The following is an 18,651-nucleotide window of genomic DNA, read 5'->3' on the forward strand; positions in this document are numbered from 1 at the left end:
GATTTTAAATTAAATTAAGATTTTTTACTTAAATATATTGTTTATTAAAGTTAATGAGCTTAAATGGTTTATATTTTGAAAATATAAGAGAGAAAATAATTTTTTTATTAACTTCATTAAAGTGACCTAGTAACATGACATTAAATTTCATTAAATTCTCTTTTACTTTTTATTTAGATTATCCAGGGCACGGAACACCATTGAAAATGCATTTGGTCTCCTTGCAAATAAATGGACCATTTTAAAAAATGACATGGACTTCAAATTGGCAAATTCGATTACTATTGTTCAAGCACTGATTTGCTTACATAATTTTCTGATAACTGATGAATTGTTGTTAGATGAAGAAAATCAGATATACGTTGATCGTGTTGTTAGAGGAAATCACGAAGAAGATGATCGACCAAATTTTGAAGAGATCAATGTTCCTCAGAATATTTTTGTACAGAGGAATTTATTGGCAGATTATTTTAATTCAGAGGAAGGTGGTTTAAGATAAAATGTAATTTTCACCCTTGACATGTATCTTTTATTTAACAAGAAATCATTAAGTCATTTTAATAATGAAAATATGGTACAAAAAATTTAATCGTTTTATTTTATGCGAATTTTAAATTTCAGATCAAAAGAAAAAGCACTTTACATAAAAAATAAATCAATATAATCAAAAAATTTAGTTCAGTAAATAAATAAAACTTTTTGTTTCAATGTATTCGTTTCGGTATTTTTATAACTTTTTCATCATTTACTTTCGAGTAATTTTTCATAAAATTTATTGTTAAATTATTAACAATAACCTTGAAATTTTGCATTTTATTAAAAAATGCAGTGCGGGGCAAAGCAGATTGACAATCAGGGAGGGAATACCAAGTATATTCAAATACATTTTACTATGTATACAGTTTCTACAGTACTGCAATAGTGAAAACAATAATTTTATTTGTTATTTTATTTTTAAAAAAGTAAAAAATTAATAACAATGTTGAACATTTTGAACGATTTTATTGCTGTTTTCCATTAAAAATATATCATGTTTTGATAAAAAATAATAAATATTATTTGTTTTCTATCCAAATTCCCCTTCATCTCAATACCTAAAGGACCCAATTCCCATTTATTCGAATAGCTAATTGTCCGAATCCCCATTTATCCGAGTAGCCAAATGTCCAAATTCTTATTTATCCGAATAGCCAAATGTCCGAATTGTCATTTATCAAAATATCCAAATAATCGACTCTCAATTTAACCGAATAGCCAAATGTCTAAATGCTTATTTATCCGAAAAGCCAAATGTCGAAATTCCCATTTTACCGAATAGCCAAATGTCCGAATTTACATTTTATCGAATATCCAAATGTCCGAATTCGCATTTATCCGAAAAGTCAAATATCCACATACTCGTTTATCCGTATAACAAAATGTTTACATCCTGACATTTGGCTTGTCGAATAATTGCGTATTTGGCGTTTTGAACTTCTGAAAAATGGGAATTGGGATATTTGGGAATTTTGAAAAATTCAGGACCCTCCGTCAATGTCCCCTAATGTTGTCCTTGTGATATTCTAGTTGGTTTTATAAGGTTTTTTTATATGTCACCTTTCGTATAACAATATTTTTATATATATTCATACAATAAGGCATTTCTTTAATCAGATATCGAAGAAACGAAATCCAAATCAAAATCCAAACCAAGTTTGCTTATTATTAATTTGAATTATTGGATTTTTTTACTTTTTACTGTATAATATTTGATAACTAGCATTATGTTAGTGTAAGTATATTTTATAAATTGTGTATAAAAAATCTGCTGAAATGTGTAAAGAATGAAAGAAGTAAATAAATATTAAACAATATTAAAAATCTTTTTATTTTTTTTCCACATACAAAAATATTTTTTTTTAAACATTTTCAGATTTGTGTTTTAAATAAAATAAAAAATGATACAAATGTTTAATGTATGACGCATAATTTTAAATATTTCTTTTAATTGAAAAAATTCTTTGCATGACTTTCATTTGCTTTTGAAATTTTTAATTTTTTAATGCACAATGAAAAGTGCATTTATATAATATTAATTTATAATACTTTAATATTTTAAGGAGAAAAATACGAAACATAAAAATGTATATGCATTTTTTACTGCATTTAAAGCGACATTTCTCCTAATAAAACTTTAATTTTTGGCAACATGTTTACACATTTTTTTGTATTAAACTACGTATGACTATCTACTCTCTATAAGAATATTTGCATCCGTTGTTGTCAACTTAAATAATTTTCAGTAACATTGCATATATGACATTTTTTATAACACGCGACAATTTTATAATAACTGGAAAATGTGTAAATTTAGCCCGATTTCAATACATTTTCCGATTTACTGTCTTAACTAAAGTTAATCTCTTAAATAATAGTTTACTTTAGTTCCAAAATTAAATCGAAAAATGAATTAAAATCAGGTTAAATCTACATATTTCTCTACTTTTTATAAAATAATGAGACAAGGTCCATGAGAATTACACTTAGAATCTGTTTATGATTCAAATATAAACGAACTTTCAAAAGATTGTTTTAATTCTTTTTTTTATCAACGAAAAATATACCAAGAAAAACACTTCAATACTTTGCAGAAACGCAAGAATCGCAATTAACATATATAGGTGAGTACTCTCTAAATTTGAATCAGTGGATTTCACTGCTAACCAGTTATAAGTATACCAAATCAGTGAAATTTCACTGATTTGGTATACTTATAACTGGTTAGCAGTGAAATCCACTGATTCAAATTTAGAGAGTAATCTTCAAACAATTTATATATTGATTTTAGGCATTTTTTGTTTAATTTACTTCAATTAATGAATGAAGTAATTTTTACGTACGCTCTACTTCAAAAGATTCCATCACATCGAGAATATTAGGAAGTATTTCTCTTTGTTCTTGTACGGAGAGAAGTACAAATCGTTTATGAATTAAATTAAAAAACCCGTCTGTGTTGAATCTCAAGTCGTTTCCTATTTCGACAGAATTACCTTTAGCCGCATTTTTCCCCACAGATTGTTTCCAATCTATGTATTCTGATAACTTCTCTGTTGCTTGAGAAAGTTTTGAATTTGCAGTTTTCATTGAATCTGCAAGTTCTTCCCGCAATGAATCCTCCTTCTTCTTTTTCCGCGTAGCAAATCCGTCCCAAGGCGGAACAATTTTCCCTGTCGATGTTTCTTTTCTACTGGATGCTGCAATAGGCGATCCTCTTTTATCCACTGTTTTCTTTTTTGTTCCTAAATTGATATCAGAAAGCATCGATGTGGAGCGTTTGCTTGATGATGCCGAATTACGATTGGTCGCTGACAGCAAAACCGATGGTATTTCCTTAGCAGGGGATTGAAAAATGTTTGAAGCCGAAGGTGAAAACGAAGACTGAGAAATTAATGTTGGCAAAGATGCTACAGTCGACGAAGAGGTTAAACTTGTTGGTATTTCAGCAGCACTTTCGGAAGCAATAGGATTCGGAAGCGGGTTGAAGGAAGAAATTGGTGAAGAAACATTCAGAAAAGGTCTTGCTGAAGAAGACATTATGGAGTTTTGTGATGACGTAGTGATTGTTAATGAATTTGTTGATGGTGCTCTTAAATCGACAGTTAATGAAGGAGGAGTGAAAATGGAACATAAATTTGAAGTTTGAGACGCTGAAGTTGAAGAAGTTATTGCAGATGTTGATGAAGGGGGCATTGAGATTTGAGAAGGTGTTTGTAAAGCTATTGGTAAAGCCATCAGCGGTGCCTTTGAAACAATAATTCCAGATGTTGCAGAAACCTCCGGTGCCGAAAAGAACTGAGACAGTGATGAATTTATTGTCGAAGGCATTGATGTTGGAGCTTCAAAATTGTATTGAAGTTCCTCAAACTCATCAGCTCCAACAACAATTACATCCATGGTTTCACTGTCTTCCATGCCTTCAAATGAATTCAGTCGCTTTGTAGTCATTGAAGTGGATGGAATATTTTCAGTTACTGAGGAATTACTCATGGATCCACATGAGGACATGCCTATTACATTGGAAAATATAGTTTATTACATAGATCAAAACTTTTATTATAGATGGACAAAATTATTTTAATGTTACATAATTTAACAGATAGGTGATGTGTGTATTAAATTATGTTTGAATTCACTGCTTTCTTGAAAGTATCAATTTAATACCATTTTGATCAAATTTATACTATTTTTGGTATTAATTTGATCAAAATGGTATAAAATTGATACTTTCAAGAAAACAGTTTTATTTCTAAACATTAAATTAATTTTTGTATGTAATTATTTTTTTCTTTTAAGATATAAAATTCAAAACTCACTCCATTTAACTTTGGGTATAAAATTTAAAAAATGTACTTTAATAAACAATTTATCATTCCTTTTATAAATACATGTTCTTTTACTTGGACACATACCAGAATCCTGAAACACAATTTCCACTCCAGATTGAGGTAGCGCTGTATTCGCAATATGCTGTTGTGAAAAAACATTCTGTTGAACATTTTTACCATGCGAAGTTCTAAAATAAGTACATTTGTATGTGTAAATATACTTAAACATTTTGCAAAAATTATGTACATTTAAAATAAAGGACAAATATTTAAAGCATAATTACTCTTTGTGTTTAATGTAAGAATTTAAAAATTCCATGTGATGATAATAAGGCCAATTTCTTCTATTGTACTTGTGTTTTCTCACATACGATTCTCGCAGTTGGGTCCATTGCTGTTTAGCATCTAGCAACAAAACATACATTGTATTTAATAGGAATTCTGAATTTCTGAATTTCAAAAAGCTGTCAACTCAATTTTTGTCATATTATACTTTTCTGCAATTTTTTAATTATTAGATACACAACAATGGTTTCTTAAAAGGAAAACTTTATCTGAGGTTTTTTTAAAATTGAAAACAAGATGTGTGACTTTCGGCGTCAGGCGGACAACTTCAATCGTGTATTGTTATTCAATATTATTTTTAGATTCGAATATTTTCTTAAAAGTTAATTAAAGAAATTAAAATATGTGTCACTTTTACAATAAATATAATGTTATTTCACGTAATTGCATTAAATTTCACGATTATATTAATTTTTATTTAAAAAAATTGAAATATATTTTTTTAAGACTTTGACTGTATTTAAAAAGTTAAAAAATATCTCAAATGGTAGCTTAGAATTCTACAGATTTTAATTATCAAATTGTATAATGGCATCTTAATTGATGTAAAAAATGTTTAATTTAAAAAAAGGTGTGCAAATCGAATTTGGGTCAGGGACAGAAAGACAGCAATTTGAATTACACTACTTTTTATTATTTAAACAACTTTTAAACTATTAAAGACACCATTTTACGATTTGTTACACAAAACCTGTAATACTTATCTATCTTTTGAAATAATTTTGAAGTTTTAAAAAAGGGTCGAAGTCAAAAAAATAGATTAAAATTTTTTTCAAATTTTTTACCCAAAATCTTGAAAATTAATACAATATCGTGAAATGACATTAAATTTAGTACAAAATTGGCACATATTTTATTTACTTTAATTGATTTTTAATGGAATATAAGAATTTAATAGTAATATTAAAAAACAATACAATAAAGTTACCTTTTATTCTCTCTTATAATTACTTTTAACCTATAAATTTTTAATTAAACAATTTATAATTACAAAATAATTTTATAGAAAGACTTTAAACAGGTTAGACAATGAAACGAATAAAAAATGTCAAAAGGTGGTATAAGAAAAGATACAAATTATGAGCGTGTTATCTTTAAAAAATAAAAAAAGTTAAAAGAAAATGCCAGAAATTTTTTTTATTAAAAAACAAAGTTGGCTCAAATCACACAAAATTGTTTTTGTTTTTATTTTAAAAATAGTAAGATTCAAAAGATTTCTTTTATTTATACATATGTAATGAATAAACAATTAAAAATTTTTTTCTTTATTCTAAAAAAATTGATTAATAAATGCTTTATTATTTAAGCAATAAAGTTTGAGTTGAACCCTTTTAAAACTCACAATGAAATTTTTATATTAAAACTAAAAACAAACAATATTTACCCATTTTCAAGCAGATTCCACTGCTTTCTAAAAAAACGTGTAAGGTCTTCCATTTTTCCTCTCTTTCCTCTGGCTTTTTAATTTTTTTCGATGGATTATATATCCATTCTAATTCACGTATGACACTGATGAAAGATATTATGTTCTCATCCACAACATTTACTTCATTGAAATTCATTTCGAATTGTAAATAGCATCCACAGAAAACGCAGATTTATATTTATATCACTCAAAATATCACAGTAAAAAGAAAACAAAAATGTCACTTATTATGAGAAAACTCATTGATAAAGCTTAAAATTAAAAAATTGACAACAAATTCGATTTTCTATTAAAAAAATGAAAGTTAATAAACAGTGTGTGCAGATAACCTTAAAACTGTGAAGAAAGGAAACATAAAGGTTCTTTCACACTTATACAATTTTAAATTTAAGGTGAATTTTCATGTGTGAAAATGCAGAAGACAATCTCTCTCTCTCTCTCTCTCTCTCTCTCTCTCTAAGTTTTTCTGTAGCTAACCTCTATGCGAGTTAGTAAATGTTTTTTTGCTTATTTTATTATAAACAAAAATTTTTATTTTTATAACAATAATGGATAACGTGGACGAAACCGAAGTTTTAATTCAAGTAGTGTCTAATTACAAATTTCTTTATGATAAGTCATCGGAAAATTTCAAAAACAGATACGCAAAGAAGCAGGCGTGGTTTGAAATTGCACGAGAAGTGCAAAATGTAACAAACATTGAAATTACCAGTAAGTATTAATTTTAAAAACGTATAATGACAAAAAAAGTAATATATTTATTTATGAGGAGTGTTTTTTTGGAGTCTATAACTTTTTATAGTGGTTAAACTAAATGACATAACCTCAAACTAAAATTTGATTTCAAAGACATTTTGAATTATCCACTTTTCACATTCTTTCAGAAAAGTATTGTGAGTTAAAGCTTGTTGTTCAATAATAATTTTGTTTAAATCTTTATTTATTGCTTGAAGTATTTGCATGCATGCAATTACTTCATGATTTAATCTGAGAATATTGTAATGAATCATAAATTGAGTGCAGAAAAAATTTCCAAAAAAAAAAATTCTTGTACAAATTTAAAATAACGATTTACAGCTTATTTATAGAATAATTTTATTTCTTTGAAATTAAAATTAATTTTAAAGAATGAATTTCAAATATTAGATAAACCAAATATACAGTAGTCAATCCATTATTTGCACCTAAAGTCTTTGCGATTTTATTATTTTTTTGTGATTGTTACATGATACTTAAAAAATGATTTCATATGATGCCTATTTGAGATGCAAAATAAAAAGTATCAAGATTATATTAACTAAAAAAATTAGTTCAAAAGTGAAAGAAATATGGAAAACCAGATAGAACTTGTAGTAATAAAAGAAACATTGAAAATTTTCTAAAAGTCTAATTGTAAGAAGAACAATTTGTTATATGTTTATTATATGTTATTTAAATTACAATAAGTTTTTGAAGACACAAAGCACATCAATTTAATATATTTAAAAATAATTCGAATGACTTAAATTTAGATTTGTCATAAGTTATTTTGGTGTGTCAATTGTCTTATTGAAGAGAAATGAGAAATAAGAGGATTGCATGTCGAAAATATGCAATAATCATATTTTAAATTGTTTATTATCATGACAGCTAATAGTGGACTTGAACTTTAAACTCGTTTTTCTCAAAAATTGTATTTAACATTTTTTTCTAACTTTAATTTTAAACTTATATTTGAAGATGAATAATTAAATTTTTAAACATTTTTTTTTATTTCGTTTCCTACATATCGTACAGAGTCATGTCTAAAATTTATTTTTTAATTAGGCAGCAAAGGCTTTGGCTAAAATATGATGGATAGACTCGCGAAATTTTGTTTTCTACCTTTAGAAAAAAATATATACTTTGAACAATATAATGAAAATATTTCGTTGTAATCCTATTAGTTAATAATGAAATGTGTAGATGACAGAGCAAAAAGAATTTGGAAGAAATTAAAAGAAGATTATACTACAGAACGCAGAAAAATAATGACTTATGTTGCATCCGGTTCTGCTGCCACTGAAGAAAGCAGTGGAAAAAAAAGTCATTATTACGATTCCCTTCAATTTCTTCAAGTTCACGTCGAGCACCGCGTGTAATTAAGCAATTATTTATGTCAACATTTCTTTTTAATTAATAATTTTTCTTTGTTGGAATAAATTTGTCAAAATTTTTTGAATGACAAAAGTAGGTTATACTAATTTATTCTTATACAAGAAGATTATTATTGTATAATTAAGAATTTTTGTAATAAATTAAAATCTACTTTAGCCGTTTTGTTAACTTCTTCATTTTTAAAATCTGAATGTCAATCTTGTAAAAAATTGAAGTTTCCATTGAATTAAAATTTAATTATTTCAAATTTTAATAAATATTAATTTATGTCTAAATACAATTATAGTCTAGAAGACTTAAGATTGTAATTTTTGCAAATTTAGATTACTAAGGACTTATTATTTGCATGCAATAATTGAATTTTGTATAATTTTGAATTGAAGAATGATAATAATGTGTAATTTTTTAACGAAGTTTATTTCAATTATTGAAAACAAAACATTTGGAATATAATTGAAACTGAAAATTTTTAAAATCGTTCAGTTTTAAAAAACATTGAGTTACAATTGTTTAAAAATTGCAGAACAAGAAGCAATATAAAGAGGTCACAACCACAGAAAAAATCTTACGATGTATCGAACAGCGAAAGCTCTAGTGATGAATCATTGAAATTAGGAAGCTGTGAAAATCTAATGGAAGGTATTATAATTTTTTTTCAATTTTTCTGTAGCAACATCTCTAATAATATATTATCAAATATATTATTATCATTCACAGTTCGAACTTTCCAGCTGCAATCATTTAAAAGTTTATTAAATTAAGCGTAAAATCATAATTTTCACAAAAAAAAATTAATTTGATTTAAATATTAATAGAGTATTGAATTTAGTTAGAGTAATGAAGTTAGTCTAGCTAAAATTGTCTAGAGCATGTTGCTCGAAGATTTTCAAATAACCTGTAACCATTTTCTAAATTTCTAGGTTACAATTTGATTATCAGTTAAGATTTTCTATTGCAAAATATGTTTTACTTTATTTTTAAAACAGTCTTTTAAAAAAGTTAATAGATTATAAGGTTATGAATGATCCACTTTACAACGATGCTAAAAAATCTCCGTAAAATGGAAAAATTATGTAATATATACTTTATTATTATAGGTATCTACATCAATATAAATTGTTTGAAATTTGATCACCTAAATATATAAATTCTAATTTTTTTATTTCTGTAAAATATTGAACTGTAATGTTTCTTCTTTTAATATTTTTTTTGGAAATAAATTCAAAAAACCATTTGGATTTTAACAGTTGTATTAAAAATACAAACTGATTCCAAGCAGACATTTTGTGGAGGTATTGGCTTGTTTTTTGTTTTATTAACACTGGAAAAAATGTAAATTTAGTTTGATTTTAATACATTTTTTATTTAATTTTTAAACTGAAGTTAATTAATGTTAAATTGATTAACTTTAGTTCAGACATTGAATATGAAAATCTGTAAAAATCAGCTTGAAATAAAATATTTTTTAAGTTTTTATAACCTATTAACTGGATTAAACCCTAGAAAAAATGTTACTGAAAATCAGTTAGTTATTTCAAAACAAATGAAATTCGAAAGTTTTTTAAGTTTTCCTTTTTCCTTCAAATAAGATATTCGAAGAAGGAAATTCTTATTTCAATACTACGCAGAAACGAAAAAATGAGATCTTATATATTTAGCTGAGTTAGTTAAAAAATTTTATATTTTTTTACATATGATACGTCCGCATTAAAAAGGGACACTTTGTCTGTTTTATTGTAGGGAATAATCAATATTTTCTAAAAATTATTGAAAATTTTGTATTTGTAGTAATTTTATAAATATAATAATTAAATTATTAACAATTTAAAAATGAATTTAATAAGCTTTAAGATCATTTCTATTTGATTTCTTCAGCTGTAATTTTTACCGAAATATTTGAATTTTAAGTAAAGATAATATAAAAATAAATTTAACAAAATGTATTGATATTTATATTAAATAAAAATTTAGAGGACTTGGATGGCCCATCTATAAACGCTGCTGATGCCCCATCAGTAGACACTCGTACCATCGACTACTTGGCGGAGATGAAACGAGCTTGGGATAGAATCCCACATAAATATCAACGCAAATGTTTCTACATTATTGAGGAAATAATTGAACATAAACTGAAACATTAAAACAAAAGGTTTTGTAAAAAATTTTTAAACAAAATAAAATTTTTTTAAAATGTCGAAATAATTATTCCATTTTTGTTTAAAATTTTTAAGCTAAGGGTTTATGTTTCCATGAAAAGGTTGTGTAATTTAAATACAGAATAAAAATATTCTACACTGTAATTCTTTAAGAAAAAGAATTAGTAGATTAATTACGGAAAATATTAATGGAACAATTACTGGACTAATCACTGGAAAATCCAGTGATTATTTAGCCATATACTTGCTCCGCTTTGATTTTCTATAGCTTCTATATCTGTGCAATAATTTTCTATGTTGCAAATTAAATTCATAAACATATATTAAATTCAAAAGTAAGATTTCATTGTAATTAAAAAAATTATTGTACTTACCAAAATACATTTAGCGAAATGGATTTTTAAGATTCTCTTTTCAAAGTATAAGATTTCTTCTTTTCTTGCTTTTGTTTTAATTATAATAGATACAAAATTGTTATTCTTTTATATGAACAAATTAAGTATATAAATAATAATATGTTTACGTATGTATAAAAAGAAACCACTTAGACACTGTTGGACTTTTCTATATGGAAAAATTGCTTGTTTAATTTAGGAAATTTTAAGTGATCTTAGAGCTTTTTAAATGAAAAAATTTACGAAGTTATAAGAATTCAAAACTAGAAGTGTCTAAACACTAGTTTTGAAAAAACAAGTTTGAAGTCAGAATCTACCATTAGCTAACACTGTAATCAAAAATTAAAAATATAATTATGAGGTGCTTATAAGTAGGAAAAAATGATCATAAGAACAGAATTTGAGAAATATAAATAAAAATTAATTTGTTTACAAACTTCTATTCTAATTAACTGGAAGTAATAAGAAAATGTCGATTGAAGAAATTTGAAAACAGTGAATTATAATTTTCAGTAAATAATTATTTATGTCCTCTAAATCTTGTTGATTTGAAAAAAATTACTTGGTAAACTAAATAAACTTTAAAACTGCCGAAACCATAATTCCTTTATTGTATATCACAGTGGATGATACCTTTGCCTAAAATTGAAAATTAATACAATTGCCAATTGTTTTTCAACTGGCACTGATAATTCAACTGAAAATAATTTGAAAAGTGATATTTGGTAATTATAATTTTTTTTAAAATTACAACAAGTGGGGCTATTTCGCTCATACAGGATAAAATCGCTGACTGGTTTTTATTGCTTCAAATTAGCTCTAAACTAAAATGTAATATTTTTATTTGAAAATTTAAATATATTAAAGTTTATTTTAATTATATTTTAGTTTAATTAAAATAGAATGAAATGAAAATTAATTAATAAATGAAATACTAATCGCAAACAGTGGAAAATAGTTTACCATTTCAATTAGTAGTATTTAACTAATTTTTAGTAGAAAACTAATAAAAAATAGTAAAAAACTATTATTTTGATAGTAAAATATCTACCAATTAAAACAGTAAAGTTATTCACTATTTCATTTAGTATATATTTTACTGTAGAAATTAAAATAGTTTCATAATATTTTTTTAGTAATTTTCTACTAAAAATTAGTTAAATACAAGTGAAAGTAATGGAAAATGATTTCTCACTGTTTCATTAGTAGTTTTTTACTAATTCACATTTAGAGAGTTTCAAGAATTTTTTAACAAAAAATTCTAATTTCCAGAAATTTAATTATTGTAAAAAAAAATTTTAATTTATTACAATTTTAAATAACTTTAAATTTATTTAAAATGAAAATAATTGAACCTTTTATTGAATATGAAATAATAATTGAATTTTCGTTTAATTACAATTTTGAATAATTTAATTTATCATTGACCTTTAATACATAAACACAAGAAATTAACATAACCTCAAAACTATATTTTTACCATACTAAATCCAATATACACATTTCCCTGCCCTGTCAGTCGTAGCAGTTGGCAACACTCGCTTTCGTGCTCGTAGCACAAGCGCGGCACGTCAACCGTGAACGTGGAACCTGACCATTGTAGAAGCGACATTAGGCCTGAGAACGCCGCCCGCGGTGCATGCGTCCCTTGAGCTCCGTGTTTATGGCCCGGTAGGTAGAGTGGGGGTATAATGCTTCCCCTCACGGGGCTAATTTGGACACTGCCCGAATTTAGAACCCGCCCCCTTATATGTATTCAATTTTAAGGCGTAACTTTAATATAAGTATTTTTCGGTAATGAGTAATAGATTTTTCGAAGAGAAATTTCATGTGTAAAAAATATTCCAAGAAAAGATACAAAGGATCAAGTAACAATAATAATTTCAAATCCGTGATATTTGACAAAACTTAACGGATTGTAATTTGTGAATGGGGTTTTGTAAAAAATTTTTCGCGTACTTTTTAAAAACCAACAAAAAAATTTTCAAAAAAAATGTTAACCCCTATTTCTGAAAATTAATCCTTCTTTTTCATTTTTAACCCCTTATGCCCCCATCAAAAATTTTTTTAGAAGGCTGTGGTTTTTCCAATAAACCCGTGTAAGTTTGCGAAAAAAGGTAAAAAAACAAATTTTTTCCGTTTTTCACATTTTCTCAAAAACCCATTGATGTCACATTTTTAAGTTAAAAGTTTTTTATCGGAAAAAATGTTTGCTTTTCAATAAAAATTCCAAAAATATAAATTTGAAGGGGGCTAAAGGGTTAATTCTCAAAAAACGGAGGTGAATAATTGTTTTTTGAAAAAATCTATTTGGTCATTGTAAAGTAAAAAAAACGCTTTAAAAAACCCTTTTCACAAATTATAATCCATTAAAATTTGTTCAAGATAGAAAAGTTTGAATATGACAGTGCATGCGGCAAAAACAGCACCAAATTTTCTTAATACACTGTCATGTTCAAACCTTTCTAACTTGAACAAATTTAAATGGATTATAGTTTGTGAATAGTGTTTTTTGAAGCATTTTTTCTGTACTTTTCAATGCCCAAAAAAGGTTTTTTCGAAACACAATTTTTAACCCATGTTTTTTTTTCAAAACTAACACTTATCTTTCGCTTTTAACCCCTTAGCCCCCTTCAAAATTATTTTTTGAAATTTTTATTGAACTGAGGGCCACCGGCAGGGCTCCTGTTCTTTGCCCTTATGGTTTTCCTGCTCAATAATATTTCTAAGTCCACCTCGAAATTTTTTTTTATCAAAAATATTTATCACAAAATGCTTTAAATTACATTTTAAAGCACTTGAAATAAACATTAAATGATCTTTTTTGAAAACCGAATTAATTAGAAAAAATTTGTCCAAAAACTGTCTCTTAAATGAATTGTAAATAATTGTATTATTAATTAATGAATGCATTGTTTATAAATTTATCAATATATTTTTTAAAAATTATAATTTTAGTAGTTGAAATTTATATGTATAGACAGGTCAAGTCCATGTTATTATATTATCATGATTAAACAATATTTCTTATTTCTTATTAAAACTATTTTTTTGCTTATAGAATGCAATATTTTAGCAAATCCAGACATTTAAAAAAAAATTTAGTTAAATTGAGTTCGAACTTTTTTAACTGAAAAATTTATTAATAATGTTTTTAACTGTTTATTCTGGTTAGAAAAACAAAAATTCTGGCTATTATAAACCATACGGATAAAGGTCAATCTATGCGTGCCCTGCCGGGGGCTCAAACCATTTTTCCATACGGGATATATGATTTAAACTTTTAATTAATTTTAATTTCAACCCATTAAAAATTTAATTTCAAATTTTAATCATACAATATAGTTTAAATATATTTTTGAAAATTTATTTTGGAATACAATTATTTTTCAAGAAATTAAACGATGTAAATATCTAATTCTTTCGAATTCTGATTAATTTCAAATTAATTCGGAACAAATTACATCGATACTAAATATTTTCATGTAGGATCTTATGTAGGATCTTACATAAATTTATATATTGAAATCCATATAAAATCCTATGTCTCATGTAAGAAACTATATAGGATCTTATGAAAAATCATATAGGAAATTGAGACATGATTTGATGTAAATTCTCATTTTTTCTTTCAATTTCCCATGTCAATTTCCTTCGTATTTTCTAATATATCTAATATATTCTAATATCTGACATCAGATTCGTAATCAGCGACCCAAAAAACCCCCAGATACACTATTGCACATTAATTTTTAAAAAATTTTGTAAAATAATGTCCCCTACCCAAAAAAAATTCAAGGGGTAGTTCCCCCCCATAAATCAGCTTTTGGGAAAAAACAAAACATACGTGTCAAATTGTTTTCAAAAACGACTAAACTGCCAAGTTTCAGAAAAATCGGCGTATGGCACTTCCCTAGTGTTTCTTGTCAGCAACTTAGAAAACCTGTAGATACCAAATTTCATAATAATCTGACAATTTTTTAAAAATAATTCCTTAATATTGAATCAGACATATCGAGTTTCGGAAATCTGACATCAGATTCGTAATCAGCGACCCAAAAAAACCCTAGATACCAAGTTTGAAGTAAATCTTAAAATTTTTTCAAAATTCATCCACCATATTGGATCCGCCATTTTGGATTTTGAAAATTTAACTTCAGATTCATAATCAGCGACACAAAAAACCCCCAGATACCAGGTTTGAAGTTAATACATCAATTTTTATAAAAATCGCTTACTTCTCAAAATCCGACATGTTTTTTGAGGTTAGAAAAAAATCCTGACGTGATGGAGCAAAACGGACTTCGGATTCGTGTTCAGCGCGTCAAAATACATAGGGTTAGGGTATTCCGGTCAAAAGTACATGACACTTTTTTTTTGTTGGGCTGTGTGATAAATGAAACAACATTTGTCCGTGTACTATGTACTATTTTGTCACTTTTAAGTTGTTTCCAAAAACGTGTTTTAAAAATGACTGCAATGTATATACTTCTTTTTGCAGTGTTCAAAGTCAGACTCTACAAAAATTTGAATTAATTGTACATGTGACGTTATTTTCTGTTATTTTTAAGTCAAATAACATGCTGTTTAATTCGTAAAAGTTCAACGGTTTCAAATATTATATTAAAAATTACGTACAACGAATAATTTTTATGAATTTTATTTGAATTAAATAAACTCCACTTGAACCAATATTTTCTGTACTTGAAACAAATACCATTTAATTGACTCAAATAATAATTTTTTATTAATTTTATTTGAATTGAATAAACTGTATTTGAACCAAAATTTTCTGTATTTGAAACAAATACCATTTCATTGGCTCAAATAATAATAATTGAATAGAAATAAATTATATTTAATTGATAATATTCAAGTAATCGATTAAGAAAAAAAAAATTTTCTTTTCAGTGTGCATTTTAAAGTAATTAACCCCAGGAATTTACGCACCGAAAACTTTTACAATTACTATTTCGCGAGAAATGTCGTAATCATTTATTATGTATAAATAAATTTACAATTTTTAGTGCATTGATTTCATAAAATCGAATATCTAACTAAATTCTATCAATAATTTTTTATTGAACCCAATATTCAAACCTCTTAAATATTTTTAAAATTTAAATAAATAAAATAAAAATTCTTTAAATTTATTTAACAAAATATTAATTTACTCAAAGTTTCATGTAATAAAATAAATTTGGTAGAATTTTAATTTATTCGAATCAAAATATACCAAGAGTTATGGTAAGAGTTAAATACTTAGAGGCAGAAAAATCATATTTGAATTTTCTTTCTCGCTCACACTCGTGGCACTCCTCCGCCCACAGGCAGGCAGCTGAGCTGTGACCGTGTTGTTGGATCATGGTAACCGTACCATTATTCGAATTTGAAAATTATCCAATCAGAAATTATCAAGAAAACTGTGATTTGTCTATTTTAAAATTCGTGCTAAAACATTTTTTGCGGACGTTAAAAAAAAAGTTTAACTTCAAAACATTAAGAACTTTAAAACAGTAACTGTATCCAACAACTTCTTCACAACTCATTCATTGATCGTACGATGAAAAAAAATTTATTTGATTCAAATAATAGATTACTTGACTATTATCAAATAAATATTTACTTGGAGCAAGTAAGTTTTATTTAAATTAAATAAAGTGTATTTGAACCAATAATTTCTAAATTTGAAGCAAATACCATTTAATTGACTTAAATAATAATTATTTTATACAAATAAATATTTATTTGATTATTGTCAAGTAACCGAATATTTGAATCAAATAAATATTTTTCAGTGTACTTTTTTAAAATACAACAATTTTTAATTTTGCTCAAGTTTTATTTGAAGCAACATATTGCATCTAATTATTGTAGTATGATAAAAGAAATCATAAATACTGCTAAATTTGTTATCATTTATTTGATTTGTGGATGAATTATGTTAAATGAAACTTTAATCAATAATTAATTACTATGCACATTAATTATTTATTAAAGTTTAATTTAACACAATATTTCTACAAATCAACCAAAAAGTGAATAATTTAGCAACATTTTGCATTAATTAATTACAATATTTTGCCTTAAATCACACTTGAGCGAAAAACTTAATAAAATTCGCTCAGAGTGTGCTTGACATAATGCATCACTACTTATCAAACTTGACCAAACTAGTGTTGGAAATATTACTTAAATATTTTTTAAATTTGGAATTCGTATAATATTTACGTACGAATTTTTGCTTAATTAAATATTTGTTAATGTCAATTTCATTAATCTACTACATTATTGCATATGCATATATGATAATTTTTCTAATAATGTTTTTGATCAATGTATGTAGTTAAATAGCTTTATTTATTAAGTTAAAAAAATTAAAAGTTTTAATTCTTTAAAATTATAATAATCGTCAACAAAATATGTCGATAAAATTGAAGAAAGTTCTAAGATCTACAATTTTGATAAAACCGTATTCTGTCTGTACATCATCAGTTAGCTTAGTGTAGCTCAGCAGTTATAACCGAATACCTAACACGTGAGACTAACCTATAACAGAGAACGTAAAAAAAGAATACGGTTTAATCAAAATAGATCTTATTACTCTTTTTCAATTTAATCATGTATAACGTAAAACTAAAAAAATATTGAAAGATAAATTAGTTTTATTTATTTTTTGAATTTAAAAAAGTTAATTTTTTGAAAGTTTTAAATGTTTTTAGTTAGAATTCATGAGAAGTAAGTCAAGAATCTTTATAACAAGAAATTACATTTAAGGAGGTTGATGAGCTTTAATATAACCTAAAAACTGGATTTTAACGAAAACAAGTATTTAATAACAATTAATTTTACACAATTTTACATAATTTTAAAAGATTAACGTATACACTTTTTAGAAAAATTACTGTGTAAAATTAATTGTTATTATATACCTACTTTTTTGCTAAAATCCATTTTTCTGTTTTGACGTTATGTTAACGCTCACCAACCTCCTTAACATCACAAATAGTCACAGCGTACAATAATGTATGGTATGACAAAAAAAGAATAATAATAAATCATAAAAAATTTGACTACTAGTGACAATTTTCTGACTAAACAAAGAAAACAAAATTTTGACGATCTGTGATTATTTATTTTTGGAAGGACAGTAAATTTTCAAAATAAAATTTTAATTATTGAAATGTTTCGAAATAATAACAAAAATAAATTTGAACTCACCTTAAAAATCGTTCAATAACAGCGCACTTTCTGTATTAAATCACTGAAAAAAAGAAAGCACCTGGATTTAAACTTAACTTCTTTGAGATTGTAACCTCAAAATGAATTTATATTATATTAATACGCGCATAATTTTCCAAACATTTTACACGTGTTCAGCATGTAAAAAATGTTCATCCAAAATTTTTAATACGTACCAATTAAATAAATCTTTAAAAATTATTGCCTGGAATAAAAAAACTGAGGTTACGTACAATGCCGACGTATTTGTTTTGAACTGTCAATATTAAGAATCAATTCTCTGCATAATTTGTAAATCGATCGAGATTTCAGTGACATCTATGTTTCCCGTGAGCAACTATATAACTAAAACAATTTCACTTACCTTACATTTTTAATTTCTATTATCATAAATGGTCGGTAATGTAGTTACTAATCACTTTTAATAATATTTCATATTTAATTAAATTTCAATAATAATTCAATAAATAAATATTGGAAATAAATAAATTTATAATAATAAACATTTTTTTATCAACATGAAATATTTTTTTCGTCAGTTATCATATATTTTGTAACAATATTAGAATAACTGACATTGGACAAAA

At 25.6% G+C, this 18,651-nt stretch overlaps 1 protein-coding gene across 1 annotated transcript; it reads left to right on the plus strand.

Annotated features, from left to right (window-relative positions):
• The first annotated feature begins 6,683 nt into the window (after positions 1 to 6,683).
• Positions 6,684 to 10,412, plus strand: LOC127282256 (uncharacterized). The gene is made up of 4 exons (XM_051306429.1): positions 6,684 to 6,846; positions 8,080 to 8,251; positions 8,795 to 8,910; positions 10,243 to 10,412. The coding sequence occupies exons 1-4, from the start codon at positions 6,684 to 6,686 to the stop codon at positions 10,410 to 10,412; spliced, it is 621 nt and encodes a 206-aa protein (XP_051162386.1).
• Positions 10,413 to 18,651: the final 8,239 nt, after the last annotated feature.

Source organism: Leptopilina boulardi, unplaced genomic scaffold, assembly GCF_019393585.1.
Source record: "Leptopilina boulardi isolate dan_hultmark-lab unplaced genomic scaffold, ZJU_Lbou_2.1 LbouV2_292, whole genome shotgun sequence".
Lineage (NCBI taxonomy): Eukaryota > Metazoa > Arthropoda > Insecta > Hymenoptera > Figitidae > Leptopilina > Leptopilina boulardi.

Excerpts from the sequence above, each read along its gene's own strand:
- LOC127282256 (XM_051306429.1), top strand. The coding sequence starts at position 6,684 with ATGGATAACGTGGACGAAACCGAAGTTTTAATTCAAGTAGTGTCTAAT. Across the intron at positions 6,847-8,079 it reads AACAAACATTGAAATTACCA|ATGACAGAGCAAAAAGAATT; the intron begins GTAAGTATTAAT and ends TGAAATGTGTAG. Across the intron at positions 8,911-10,242 it reads CTGTGAAAATCTAATGGAAG|AGGACTTGGATGGCCCATCT; the intron begins GTATTATAATTT and ends ATAAAAATTTAG.